The sequence below is a fragment of the Copadichromis virginalis genome, linkage group LG17 (genome assembly GCF_057382275.1).
Source record: "Copadichromis virginalis isolate Kocher_CV1m ecotype Utaka linkage group LG17, C_Virginalis_male_GT1.1, whole genome shotgun sequence".
In the NCBI taxonomy this organism is placed as follows: domain Eukaryota; kingdom Metazoa; phylum Chordata; class Actinopteri; order Cichliformes; family Cichlidae; genus Copadichromis; species Copadichromis virginalis.
Window position 1 is genome coordinate 19,345,189 of NC_140634.1, and position 15,147 is coordinate 19,360,335.

The window sequence follows — 15,147 nt, forward strand, 5'->3', positions numbered from 1 at the left end:
TGTGTGCGTGTATTCAGTGTGAGCACAGAGTGAGTGATGCAGGGACAATTACATCATTCAGCGACCTGGGAAATCATTTTAGAGATGCTCCACTTAAGAGCAAGCTCCAACACACACACACACACACACACACACACACACACACACACACACACACACACACACACACACACACACACACACACACACACACACACAGGTTGGCTAACTTCCACCCACATTACTGCTGACTGTAGCATTAAAGTCCTTCTCAGGCGACAGCTGCCAAACACTGCGCACTCGAGTGTATTTATGACATCGAGTGTGTTTACCCAGATAACACTACCAGGTTATTAATCATGTAAAACATTAAGTAATACTCTGTGCTGTCCTCCTGCTACTACATCTATTTTGCCACCTGCACAATGAAAATAACTTCCTAATGTTGCATTTTCTCCATATAATCAACCACCCAGATGGCTTAGCTCCCATTAACGAGCTCCCTTTGTATGTGGATGTGTTTTAACAGTTTGCACAGGATGTTTTATGTCCTAAAGCTCCATCTTTCTTCTGAAATATTTTTCCGCTGGATCAAACGCCTACTCTGATGGTAAACATGGCTCTTCACCATCTGCTCTGTCTGTCTGCCCATGTGTCTGTATGTCTGACGTTCCAGTCTAAATATCATATAGAAATTAGAAAACTACCCTGTCAGTCTGATAAAACATTTTAAAGTACCCAATAAAGACACATGACCTCAGTCTGTGGTGCTGCCATTGTTGACCTGCAGAGAGATGACCATCAGAAGTTCCATGGGTAGAATATTCTTTAATCAGACTGAAGCTCTCATTACAGCTAGCTTATTATCGCTTATGATTATTCTTTTTCCACTATAGTCATGAAGGATAAAAACAATGCAGCAGAGTGACATTTTGAACAAATGTAATTACATCATAACAGCTGGGAAAGTAGGATCTAGCTGGGCCAAATTCCCCAGTCATTCATATTTACAGAAGACTGTAGACTATTGGGTATAAAATATGGACATATCCACCCTCACATTTAGACTAAACAATCAAAATTAGTCACATGTCACCTTTTGGATCTAGAGGTTACCATATTTAGATAAGAGGATTGATCGCTAAATTATCAGCTAGTTAGCTCGATTAGCAAACTGTCTCCATAAAGTGTGTGTGTGTTTTTTAAGTGTTTGGAATTATAATGGGATCGAATGGGCATTGATTGCTTTTAAAACCAGCCCTTAACATAACTACTGTTTTTGGCACTTTCACATTTAATATTTGACTTGTTGGGGAGGGATTTAGAGTCAGGCACACCAAACTTGACTCCATTTTGTCCAGTTATGGTTACTGGTTCTCATCTAAAGGGAACATTGTATAAGAATGCAGCTGGAGGAGGCGTGTGGACAGTGCATTATTTTAATGCAGAGAACTGTGGTTGCATGTTGTTACAGATGTGTATTTATGCTCCTTTTTTCATTTAACCAGACTCCAATCATTAATCAATGTGTCAAACTGCTTGGCGCCCACTTTGTACCGGCGCTAGATTAAAGGCCAGATGATGAAGTTATGACAATTCCTCTTAATGGAGACATAAATGTGCAAATGTCATGGGAATCCATTTAACTGTAGTCGAGATATTTGACCCGAAACAGCAAATGTCAACCTGACATTAAACCCCAGAACCATAAATGTCTGAACCATATTTCATGAAAATCCATCAGGAAGAATCTGAATCTCAGTCTGAAGCAACGTGTTGGACACAAAGGCTGAAACTCTGCAGCACAACTTTAGCTCAGTTTCAGATTCTTTGTTTGCATATTCCTAAAATAATTGGCAGAAGAATAATAAACACAAAGCAAGAAAGGGAAGTAACAGGGGTTAATGGGGGGCTAGCAGTCCATTGTTGTCCCTGAAACCTCAACCACATAATCCATTGATGGCTGCAGACGCATAAGAGCATAAGATTCATTTAAAAGCAGATCATTTTTGAGCCATTCAGATGGTTAATTTACAAAGTAACCCCCGAAGGACATGATTAATATTCCAGAGGGATGTAGGCACTAAAATATTAGCAGCTCATTGTTCTGGACCAGAATTTTTTTTATTTTATTTTGTCTGAGTCACATCACAGCAGGTGATTTCGAATAAAAAACAACAGCAAAAAAACCCAAAAACTATATATGAATGAAATGGAGGTGTTCATTTATATGAAGGCACATTTCTGTGGGACGGCAGCTTTAAAATGAACAAGCAACAAGCAAAGTTTAGCTTCACGTGTTCTTTTTCTTTCCTTTTCTTTTTCCTGCAGATCAGTAGGAACGTGTTCAGCTTTGTGTTGTAAGTGCAAGTAAGTTGATAACTGTCAGTTCTAATTCATATTGTAATGTAATATAATCTACTTCCATTTTTACAGCACTTTTCTACTCTTACTGACTACACAAAGTGCTTGAGACTACATGTGAAATTTCAACTATACAATCATAATTAGAGCCGAACGGAGAATAAAAAAGGGCTGACATCAAGAAAAAGAGGTTAGAGTTCGGGTAAAGTTTAGAAAAGAAAAAAACTTCTGTCTCTGTATGTAGGCTCAAACGTCAGGGTTGGATTCAGAACTACTCTTTGGTGTATGTTTTGGCATGATCAAATGTTAATGCATTCAATGATCCACTCACATGAGAGTGAAAGTGAAATGGAAACCTGGTTATGGCCCGAAATCTTTTGGTTTTTTGGTGAATGATTGCAAGCAATTGTGTCAACCAACTGATTGGTTTAGCTTCCAACATCCTCTACCTCTGAGTAACCACTTTGAACCACAGCTCAATGTGGATTCTTACTGTGAACAGTTAGGGTTGTTAATTTTGTTAATTTTTGTTAATGTTAATTTTTGACATGCATTCCTGTGTATGTAAACAGCAACAGAGTTGCATTAGAAGACAACAAATGTGCAATTTTAATGTGTAATATTCTATGACAAATTGCATGCAAATGGTAACTTGACACCTTTGAATGACACACTGACAGGAGGTGATTCTGACGTGTTGCCTTTTTATCCTCTTGATGCATCAAAGTCAGTTCAAACATTGCAGCTGGTGAGTGCTGCTGACCTGGTCCCTGTTTTCAAAGCAGCTATTTCATAGTCTCGTTTTGCTTCAGCCAGCGACTGTTTTCACTAATGTGACTATTGCATAGAAGAACTGATTTTAAAAGTACCATCTTCTTGTCTTTGAAAGGATCTTTCATTAGCACTTGGCTAAAATGCAACGCAGTCCCAACCCTACCTCTCAGTTGTTCTTTGGCGACTTGGTAGACAGTAAGAGGTTCGTGTACCTATGAAATGAGGTCAGATGAGCTCTCTCTCCTGGCAATTATTGCAGCATTTTGATTCAAAACAGGTTTTTAATTAATACCCGGGCATGGGGAGGAATATCACATACATGTGATCTCCATATGGGATTAAAAACTAGTGAATAGAGCATGAAATATTAAAAAGTCACCCCTGGAGGGATTAATCCTGCATAAATGTAGATTTATCTGGCACTTTTCTACCTAAAAGAATGAAGCATTTCCAGACTGCTTCCAAAATGTGAGAAAATGCCACAGTGGTGTTGTAGTGAGGAGAGAAAATGGGTGCCATTTGGTTCACTGTAAACAACCGAACTTTAAAAGACAAGGCTAGAACTGAGAAACACAGATAATGGAAAGGGCATGCTGTAAGTCCAGAAATATTTTGCGGCATGTGGTGATTATTATTTAGAAAAAAGCACATGTCAGAGATTAGCGAGGATTCATCTATTGTTTAGATCCAATCACATTTTCAACTGGATGGAGTAGAAACGGTTTCATTTTGTGCTTTTTGGGGGGTTTTTGGGTTTTTTTTACAACTCCTATTATCATCAGCTCCCTGCTGTCCTGTGCAGAGCTCCAGCATCTGTTTCTATTTAATTTGCAGTTTGAAATCAAATTTTGCAGATCTTGTTAAGGACACAGAGGGAACGCAGGAGCCAGCAGCACGTGACTGGAGAGAGCTGGAGCCAAAAGGAATGACAGAGAAAAAGAAAGCATAGAAGCAAATGGATCAATAAAAGAAAAGAGAGGTCTTTAACGGTACTGGGGAGGTCATCAAACTTAATCTTTACTGATGAAAAAGTTTGGGTAACTCTTTGAAAATATTAAAAACACTGAATGTGTTCATTCAAAAAATGATCCTTTGTTCAGATTTAACAGAAGGAAAGTTTGTCTTTTGTCCCCCCGAACAGTGATTGAAACTAATGAACAGATGTTAGCTGCCAACAGATGAATTTTTGTTCCACTTGATGTCACCAGAAGTCGCATTCCCTGCAGAGTCTCCATCACTGTACATTTGGGACGATGCAAATTTTTTGCTCAGTTAAATTTTTGACATTAGTTTGAGACATCTCTACATGTTGCATCGTTTGAGGCAAACACGTGACTACTGGTGGCTTTTTGAATAATCACCTTCCACCTAAAATGAGTCCTTTACACACCTATTTTATCCATAGATGGCTTCAGTCTCACATGTAGCACCAAGTTTGGCACAAGTGTTAAATGAAACAGTCTGCGAGTGTATTTGTACCTGTTTTTGTTGCTGGAGATCCAGTCAGAGATGTAGGCAACGGCTTGACGGTGGCACTGTTTGTTTCCAAAGCTACAAGCTAACATGATAAGCTCTCTCTGCAACTCCCTGAATAGACATAGAGAAGAAAAAAATGCTCAAAGAAACATCTTATGGACAATAGGTTCTTGTCTGGACACAGAACATCACTCACATGTAGCACAGAGATTATTCCAGAAAATTTTCAGACTGGTTTAGCCTAATACTTAAACTTTTATCATGTCTCAAATTGCATTCTTGCATTTTCTATTTGGAGTGCATACTGTGAGATTCTGGGTGGCAGCGTAATACTTGCTAGCTAGCAGTAGCTGATCTTTTTAAAGGTCACAGCACTCTGTGCTTAATAACTTTGTGGAGGGTGACTGGTGGTTCTTTATGTTAAATTTATGGTCTGAGATTTCCAGGTTTGAGTCATAGAAGGTAGATATTACTTTGTCTGAACTTCATTGTCAGCAAAAAAAATCCCCCTAAAATCAACACGTTTAACCATTAATGATTTGCAGTCTAGCTAACAAACATCAAGCTAAGCTAAACCACGACTTTCACCTCTGTCCAGACTGGACATAGATACGGCTGACTTCTGATTCATTAGTTTGAGTTAAGTAACCTAAGAATCTGACATGAATAATTCTGCTCAACGATGTGACAGGAAAGAGAATAAGCAGGCTGCTAGTATGCTGAACTACGTTTTGTTTTCTGTTTCAATGATGCGACGGTGTTTCTCAGTCAAAGAACAAATGTTGTTAAAGGGGCACTGCCTTCCACTGACTGACTGAGTGTTGTTAGTGCAATACCACCAACAGGGATGTCTGTCTGCTGCATACTCAGTCTGGTAGGATGCTTGCAGGACGTTGCCCTCTGTGCCGGGGCCATTCGTTGGCCAACCCATCTGATGGTACCGCGATGCAACCTGCTTCAGCACGTAGTCCTGTTAGCACACACAATGATAAGAGATGTTTTATTCTGCTAACAAGAAGCAGTTAGTGGTTAATTGATCGATTAAAATTGTGACTGATTGGTTGTTTACACTGAACAGCCTGTATTCGTCTGTGCGGTCCAGCAGTTTGTCCAGCTGGTAGAGCGCTCGGCTGGCAGCGTGCCATGGAAGGAAGGACGTCTCCTCTGGCAGATAGCCAATCAGCTGCAAAGGAACACCCTGTGGAAGGTACCCCGCCCTGAGGAGAGATGATGTGGATAAAAAGTGAGTAGTGGGAAAAGTGTTAAGGCAAAAACATCTTGGTAAAGAGGAGACAGTTATTCTTAAAATTCTCAAAACATGAAGCAAATGGAAAATACATTAAAGACTTTAAAGGTACAGTCAGTCAAGTTAATTTAAAATAAAAAAATAATAATAAATGCACAATAACTGAGCCACATATGTAGTATACAAAAGGCAAAGGTGAAGACAAGTCATAGGCATTTGCATACAGTGGAGACAAATTTTAACTTGTGTCTGGACCGTGCTTTATCATCTAAGAAGAGTTCCCTTCATCACAGAAGTGAAAGCACAAAGAAAACAGACAACTCCTGAAATGAAGTCAGGTCTCTAACACATGAAAATGTGCATAAACATGCTTACTTATTCACAACACTGTCACAATTAATTATTGCCAAGAGATTAGACATGGGATCCTCCCGTCTCCAGAAAACTGACAACGAGCTGGCGAAACAACAACAGCAGCTGGTTACAAGTTACATCAGCTAATGTTAGACTTGAGTGTCTTAAAAATAACAGTTTTCTTCTGTCAAACAGTTTGATTAAATTTTCATGTTGTGTGAGTTTATTATGTTTGATCCACTTTGAAGAAAGAAAGAAAGAAACCAGCTAACAGCTCTAACAGCAGCTCTGCTGTATTTTCTGCTGCACTCTACTAATCCAGGTCTATCTATGATTAAGCAAAAAGTAGAGAAAAGCTAGTCTTCATTAGCGACTACGAGGGAGACCATGTTCGCACAACAGTTGAGACCTTTTTAAAGTCTGGTAAGAGTGTTTTGTCATTCTTTGAAGGAATTTTTTATGGTCATTTTTGGGGACTCTAATATCTCAGTGCAACAATCAACACAAATCCTCTCTCTGGTTATTCATATTTTTGAGGTATTTTTTTGTGTCTTTTCCCTTAACAGGGACACATCATGAATATTTCCAGGAACTGAATTAAGACATGAATTATTTGTTGTTTTTTGACACACTTGCCATTCCGTACGGAATCTTTGATTTCAGTATTTCTGTAGATTTTCAGGACACACAGAGGACCCTTGAGCTAATGTAAATATAGATTTAATGAAGATTTGATCTTTAACCCTCATTGTTTAACCCTCAACCTAAAAAGCACCACTTTAGGAACACATTAACAAAAACATGGCCTCTAACCTGAGCTATTTAGCAGCCCCGGTTACATCCACTGCCTCATCAATATTAAAGAGCTTCTTTTGTGCATTCATTAACATTCATGATGCTTTTTGGTGAGGGGTGGGCACCTCACCTGTTTCCTGCACTGACCTTCGCTCACCATGGCAACTCCAGCTGGACATTTATCTGTTTTCTTATTTGTTTATTTGTCATTGTTTTTTAAACATCATCCATCAGCTATCAGTCCACATCAGCTCTGAGACTCGTTCGTGTCACACGTCACTGATGCTGCACGTGATCCATCATCAAAGCGACAACTGTCAAAATAATAAAAGGGTCAAAAAATCTACCTCAGCAGCTTTTCTATGAAGTTTAATATGAGGTCAGGTATTATTTCCACTGCCAACCACTGTAAAGCTTGCACATCTGGCAGAGAGATTTCATTATTATGTAAATTAATGGATTATTCATAACACAAAGGCCTCCTTACATGCATCAACAAACTTAGCCCCACAAAAGTTTAACTGCACACTCCACTGAAAACTGCACAAAACTAAAAACAAAGAAATCAACTGAAGATAGAACCAAAGAATTACACAAGTAGAACCTTTCCTTTAGTGATTTTTTTTTATATTTAGATGAGCAGAGTGATAATGAAAATCATTACAGACTGTATATATAAGATGGAAGTTGCTACCATGAAATCCCCTGATGGCTCATAGCCTTCTTTGTGAACCCTCAACCTGAGAAATGTGTCACAAAACCACAAAAAGACTTAAAAACTGAAGATAGCTGGATGCCCATTGGTTGAAGACTTACCAACCACATGGTAAGATAGGTCCTGCTTGATTTCCTGTTTGCTTAAATATTACATAAGCACTTTGGACCATAAAACGTATCAGAGAAAAAAATAGTTCATAGACTGAAGACTGAGCTAAAGGGTTGTTTTCTTTAGAAAAACTTCTTTAGAACTGAACATGGGCCTCCTTCTATTGGTCATAAAAATGCAGGTTGAACTCATCACTTATGAGCATGCTTAAGTCTGTTTGGTAAATATGAGGTGACAGCTAAAATTTTACTGCAAGATAAGTGAAGAAAGAACAGAGTGAATGTGCAACTGTCAAGGGTGTTAAGGAGGAGTGTGTGAAAAGTAAGTTACTTTTAGAGGACACGACTGGTCGACAATACCAAGATTGTTATAGGATTATTAGATGTTGCTGGTGATGCTGCCTAATGCAGTGGCTTACATCCTCAATAAAACTGCCAGGGTTGAATACAAGGACCTCAGTAAGCAGACTACCTAGTTACCTAGTTAATCTCTCTTCTGTAAGGACTCTACAGTTTTGATTGTATGACTCTCGTTCATCAGGACAAACAGTCACCTTTCAGCACCTTCTCTTTTCTGTCTATATTGTGTCTGTAATGAACACTGGGATCTCTAGGAAATGCTAGCAGGGCTTTAAATTTTAGTGTAGTTGTGAAATGAAGTGAAGCGATTATAGATTTTCAATTTTTGCTCTCAGTTACAGTCTCCCTCGCTCTCTCTCTGTTGCGCCCAGGGTTGTCGTCTTAACGAACTCATTAACATCGTTAAGGGCCAGTTAATTGTTTGTCCATTAGCCATTAGCAAGGCTCAGTGGAGAGCTAACGAGGGACTGGTGCACACATATAAGAGAGGCAACATCCATCACTGTTTAAGCGTACACTCACTGAGGCATTTATTACTGCTAAACTAGCCTGATACACACACACACGCGCACAGACACACACACAAACACACGCGCACACACACACACACACACCTTCATACAGTCGTGCTGCCTCCTATTTGTAGTTAGTGCTGGGTGGATTACTCAGGCTTTGGTCAATTGAAGTGTGAGCAGCAGAAGAAGAATCAGCACGACTGAAATTAATTCTGAGATTAAAGAATCAATTCAGTGAGCAGCTCTCAGAAAAAGGCTGAAATAACATCTTTATAAATAAGACGCATTTCTGCTAAATGAGCAGAGCTGGCAGTTTCTTTTTTTGCCTTCAGTGCGATAAAACAGATCTCAGTGGTTTTTTTGTGACTCAGAAGTGATCATTAGATGGCCTGGCAGCTGATTTGTTTGTGACCTGAAGAGTTTATCATGGTTTAATAATTTCTGGCTTTCATTTCGATCAGTACGAGCACTACACTCCCCGAAATAATCAGTTGATGCCACGATAAGGTGGAGAAATAAATCCCCGAGCAAGGAATCAAACTGTAGAAGAGGTACTATAAACTGCACATACCCAGCCTTCTTTTACCTCACCTCACCATCACTGGATATGAAGTACAGGCAGCAGATTCAACACAAGCTGTGCCTTCCATGTTATCAAATTAAAGAGGATGATTCTGAATTTCCCTTAGATGATGTGCAGGAATACGTTTTCTTGGTCTATATGCATGGATTACACATTTCGTTCCAGTAATGTCCCAAATTAATCAGAGGAAGCCCACAAGAAGATACCGTGGATCACACACAGGGATGCACTAGATTGGTTATTATGTTAGTTATGTCACATAAATGTATGAGCTGTATGGATATAAAGTGGAATGTTACAGAACTTTATTTAAATCAGACATTTAATGATAATGAGAAAAGTCTTCAGGCAGTATAAAAGATGTAAGTAATTTCCCTTCTGATTTCCAAAACGTGATGCACATTTCGAATAAATAAATAAATAAAATACAGCTGTGGTCTGAAGAAGGTTGAATGCACTCATCAGGAGAATCAAATATATACATACACCCACTTAAATCCTTTGCTAAGTGCAGCCAAAGCCTGCCATGAACTGGGAACTGCTGGAGCACCAGCGTCACCGTGAGGCTTTCAAAGCTAAGAACACAGGACTAATTGTCCAGCATGGCGGTGGTAGCAAGACAGATTAATGAAGTTGGAGGATTGCCTCTAAATTCTTTAACTTCACCTAAAATGAACAGGTAGATGGACACAGTTTGGTGTTCTAACAGGACAAATACATAACAAAACTGGTTTTGGAATGGATACAGCAGGCTAACATTGCACTTCTGGAATGGCCTTCACAAAGTCCTGACCTCAACCCTACTTTTAACTATGCTTAAAAGTCAGATCTATGCCGATGAACCAAGAAGCTGTCAGGAAGAACGGTCAAATACGCAGCCAGAATTATGCCAGAACCTCCTTGATGGCTAACAAAAACATCTGTTTGAGGTGCCACTTGCTACCATACATTTAACCAAATATTAGTGAGGGTATATCTACTGTATATATCTGAGTATGTATGTTCATATCTGACCCTATGTGGATCAGAAAAAATTGAAAATAAATTCAAACTTTTGCACCCAGTTGTTGTTTTTCAAAGTCATTAAAAATGTATGCTCTGCAATCATTCCACTCTGGAACACCAGTTCAAAGAAGTCATTAAAAATCCAAAATTACCCTGACATTCATGCCCATGATGGATGTAAACTTCTGTCCACACCTGTAAGTGTTCGTTGTGTGATTTGGCTGCATTTTATGAAATACATTTAATGTTTTTTATCCACTCACATGCAGCCCTGAAAATATGATGTATATGATTTAATTGCGTATTATCGGAGTAAAACTAAGGCAGCGAGAATACACGTGTTTTGAGCTAATGATATCTTTCTACATATTCATAAGAAAAAATGTCTTTAGTCCACTTTAAGTTGGAAAAAGTTCCTGTAATGCTCTAGTGTCTTCTAGACGTCTTTACTCCTGAAATAAAGAAGCGAGAAAATCCGTGAAGCAGATGTTGAGCTCAGAAAGCACGTTTGGAAAATGACTAAGCCTCAAAAACGAATGTGTGAGACCTACAGTTAATGTTTCACATATAGCAGAAGGCTTCTTTTAGGATTAATAGCATCTCAGAGAAACTTGTCAAAGTGTTTCCTGTCCTCAAAAAGTTTAACAAATAAATGTTGCATAGAAAAAGACTTTTCGTGGGAGGACTAAAAAAGAACAAAACAAAAAGCTCATCGCGTTAAAAAACAAACTAACTCTTGTCTTCTAATGTTGCGTGGTGGTGCTACTGCAGATCCAGGGTGAAGTAAGAGTACTCTGCTATCAGTGTGCATATTCATGGATCTGTAGTTTCTTTTTCGGTACAGATGGAAACCTCCTGCTGAGCTCCCAACTCAACACACACACACACACGCACACTCCTGAGCATAAGACGACAGCGCAGTCGTCTCTGGATGTTGCTCATTCAACATGACAGAGGACAGATGGCTGAGAGAGGGAAGGGAAGATACAGAAAGAAAAAAAGGAGACGGGGGTAGATTGAGTTATAGGCTTGGTGTCAGAGTAGATTTTGGTTACAGTGCTCAAAAAGCTTCAGGCTGAAAACATCACCATGAGAAACGACTCACTCAGCCTCCCCCCGCCTCCGCCCGCGCCGTGACTGCTGATCGCTCATTCATCACAGAGTTCCCGTCTGCCTTTGCTTATTTTTCAAATTCTTTGCACACTGCAAAACCAAAGTTTACTGGAAAGCTGTTGGAGACATACACCAAGCATGTTTATATGCGGGAAGTAACTGATGATAAGAATGCAGGGGAGAACATAAAACATCACACATGATACAGGATTGAGGAGAATCTAGTACAAGGCAGTGTTGCTAATCCCAGAGCCGCAGAGCTGCACTTCTCCATGTGCTGGTGGAAGTGTGTGTGTGTGCTGGTAAACCTCTGTCCTGAACTCTTCTGTATAAAGAGTCATGGGCCTCAACTGAACTCACATTATACAGAATAAACCTCTGTATACACGGCCAACTAAATCGAAGTCTATACCCGGCGGCAAAACAAAACACCTACTCAACTCTGAAACACATCTGTCGATGTTCAAAATTTCCATCTCTTTGACAGAAGACGACAAACTGTCAGTCCTGTGCAAGAAAAGCCCTTCACCTTATAGGAAAAGAAACACAGAAGCAGACACAACAGATCTGCCTGGCTCCATCCTCTGTGTCCACATGCTTTTATGTCTTGAAGCCAGAGTGAAAGATGAGCCAATAAGTAAGAAAGAGAGTGAGAAAAGGGCTAGAACCTCTCCTACTTCTGCCACTGCGGTATATCATAGCAAACTATCATCTCACCTGGCCAGGTTAAAAGCATCATCGATAAGTCCTGCCCTGTTTCCAACGGAGATGATCTGCAAGTGAGCAACAAGCAAAGAGGGATTGAAAAACTGAAAGAGAAAAAACAGACAAACGCAGATGTTACTGAATACAGACAAGTTTTACTTGGGGGTTGGTGTGCAGCTGCTGAATAAGCAGTTTCCAGTTCTGGAGGTCATAGTTCACGCGGAAGTAGCCCGTCTGATTGATGTTGCCTACCAACCATGTGCTGTCATCCATCTGACCAATCCTGTGGGTTTCTGAGACACAACACAACAACAAAACATTAAAACACTTAATCCAAGCATCGAGAAAACAAAGACATCAAAAATATTAAAAACATCAGATAGGCAGATAACGACATGGTGTCCTGTCAGGATCTTCAGAGGACTCCAAGTTCCAGTTCCAGTTCCTCCTATAGTGTAGGGTTTTTTAAAAACATTTTTAGGGCTTAAACGTTTGAAGTGAAATGACAGTAACACTCAATGAACTCATTACATGGTATCAAAATGTTGGTTTCTCACTTTATACACTGTTGTCATTCAAGCAATAATAATAAAGGTAAAATATAGCAATGTTTTATACTGTTCACAATAACACCAGTATAATGTTGGGCAACGATAAGAAAATGAAATATCGCGATAGAATATGGGTAAAACACACATGCGCAGAGCCTTTGTTTTCATACGCACATGGCGGAAAAAGCCTGGCAGCGACTAAGAATGAGAAGGGCAAAAGCGGATCGTTGAATGAAACAGATGAACCAGAACTGGTTTGTAAAAATGCTGCAACTTCAGTGGTGTGGAACTGGTTTAGCTTTCGTCCGTCAGATGCACAACAAAGCACTATTTTTGGTAGCACGTGCTAGCGGCCCGTCGTTATTACTGGGTTTTTTGGAAAATACAGCACACTTAAAATCAATCCTTTCATTTTTCTGAAAATCGACAGCGCCCCTTATAATCCCGTGTGCCTTATGTATGAATTCTGGTTGTGCTTACTGACCTCGAAAAGATTTTATGTGGTGCACGGCGTCAAATGTTTCAGTACGACTTTGCTAAGCTACAAACCCGCACCGCTTGATGGATTGTCGGAGCATTACGGCTATCGTAGGCCGGAGCCTCGCAGAGTGATACGTACTGTGCTTCAACATAATATTACCGTATTGTGTGTGTATAACCTCTTTTTAAGTTTTGTGGATATTATACATGGTTATGCTGAGGATATGTCGGCCAGTTTCCACTGGAAATGCCTTTTGGTTAAACTGTCAACAAGGAATTTGCATTTGCACTGCAAAATTTTTATATAACTTTAATGTACATAAAAAACAGCTGTTTGTTTAAGTGAAAATACATAGATTTTTTTTTCCACTAATAAAGTTGTGGAGTTGTAAAGTATTTTGTCTAGTGTTAAATATTTCATCAGTTATATCGTTATCGCAAATTTTCAAATGTATATTGTGATAAATATTTTTGGTCATATCGCCCTGCTCTAGTGCCAGAACAAACTGGGTTTTGACATAAATAAAAGTACTGTAAGGATTAAATTAGTGCAGTGACAAGATAACTTGTAAGAGGGGGGATGCTAATATTTTTGGTACTGACTAATCGTATCAATATTTAACAGTAAAGTTTTGATTTTTTTCATGTATTGAAATAAACTGACTGCACCATTTTAGCCCATTTAGTAAATATGGCTCTAAAAGTTGTTTGTTTGTTTTCTTTTTTCCGTGAAGTCAGCAGTTTTGAGTTTCTATGTGTTTTCATAATGTCTTCTTTCATTTTAACTGAAAGAAAATGTACAAAATGTTTAATTTTACTTGACAGTGACAGTGTTTTTATTAGATAGTGCCTCATTTTAATATTTAAATATAAACATTTGGAAAACTTGATATAAGCGATCGACTGCAGATATTTTGAGGTGATATTAATGAAAATATTCATCCATTAACCCATTCATCTTATCATAGGCTGAGAGGCTGTTGTAGGAATGGTAAGACAGTCTGTACCGACAGTCTGTTGCAGTCTGTTACACTTCATTTATCATTCACAGTCTCATTCAACATTTTATTCCAAAAAACATGCACAATATTTTTTTCCCAGGCTGTTTACAGGATTTTTTGAATTATAAATTAGTAAAAAGAGATTTCTAAAATCATCTGGCCTTAATGTGCCATTAAAAAGATATGATAAGATTTTTGAATCTGGTTTTACCAAGTCCTCCGATTTGTTCTGTTTTGGAAAAGAGTACAAACCAGGAATATTTGTACAGAGGACGCCCCATTTGCACATTTAAACATTTTAGAAAACTTGGAACACACAAACCAAATAGAAAATTGGGTGCAGCAGAAAAAAATATCTTGAAACTACAACCAGCTAAGAATAGCCTGCTCATTCTGCACAACCTTTTAAGGATCGCTGCATCTTACACAACAATGTGAATATTCTCAGAGATGGCAAAATTAGGTTGTAGTGCTTTAGTAGAACAGCTTGCAGGATGTGTATAACAGCCTGAGGAAAACAGGGAAAATAGCAGCTGACTCCAGTCTGGCCCACTTCTTCAACTTATTCCCTCTGATAGGAAACAAACTACCTCTGAGTCGTGAACTTTAAGACTCCTTTCTTCTCATTGCAAATAGGTGAAGATATGCCAGAATCCAAACTCTTCTTCTGAAGTCAGCTCTTTCCAAAGATGAGAACCTGATGTTTTTTTAGGCAAAGACAGATATAGGAAGTATATTCCTCAAAAATAGGCCTGAATTATGTCCATTTTAAAGAGACTGAAGGGGAACAAGCCAGAAAACAGAGTTATCATCTCTGACAACACTCATAAAGTGAGAATAGCATTATTTCAGAGAGGCCCAAAAGTCATGCTCAGCTTTAATCATTAGATAATCTAACCGTCAGCACATATCAGCTGATGGCTCTGTGAAACCTTCGACTAGTCCAATCAGAAACTCTCATACACTGTGATAACCTGTCCGAAGCTGCCGCTTTGCAGCTCACCTCAAGCCGAGCTCCTCT

The 15,147-nt window shown here is 39.1% G+C and overlaps 1 protein-coding gene across 1 annotated transcript in view; it reads right to left on the reverse strand.

Annotated features, from left to right (window-relative positions):
- The window catches only part of LOC146689318 (thyrotropin-releasing hormone-degrading ectoenzyme-like), a 277,193-nt gene that overhangs the window by 28,511 nt on the left and 233,535 nt on the right, over nucleotides 1-15,147 (reverse strand). The window contains exons 12-16 of the mRNA XM_085437338.1: nucleotides 12,254-12,387; nucleotides 12,107-12,162; nucleotides 5,663-5,810; nucleotides 5,460-5,563; nucleotides 4,597-4,704 (exon numbers count right to left, since the gene is read on the reverse strand). Coding sequence (XP_085293464.1) covers nucleotides 4,597-4,704; nucleotides 5,460-5,563; nucleotides 5,663-5,810; nucleotides 12,107-12,162; nucleotides 12,254-12,387 — 550 coding nt within the window. The remainder of the gene's footprint in view (nucleotides 1-4,596; nucleotides 4,705-5,459; nucleotides 5,564-5,662; nucleotides 5,811-12,106; nucleotides 12,163-12,253; nucleotides 12,388-15,147) is intronic.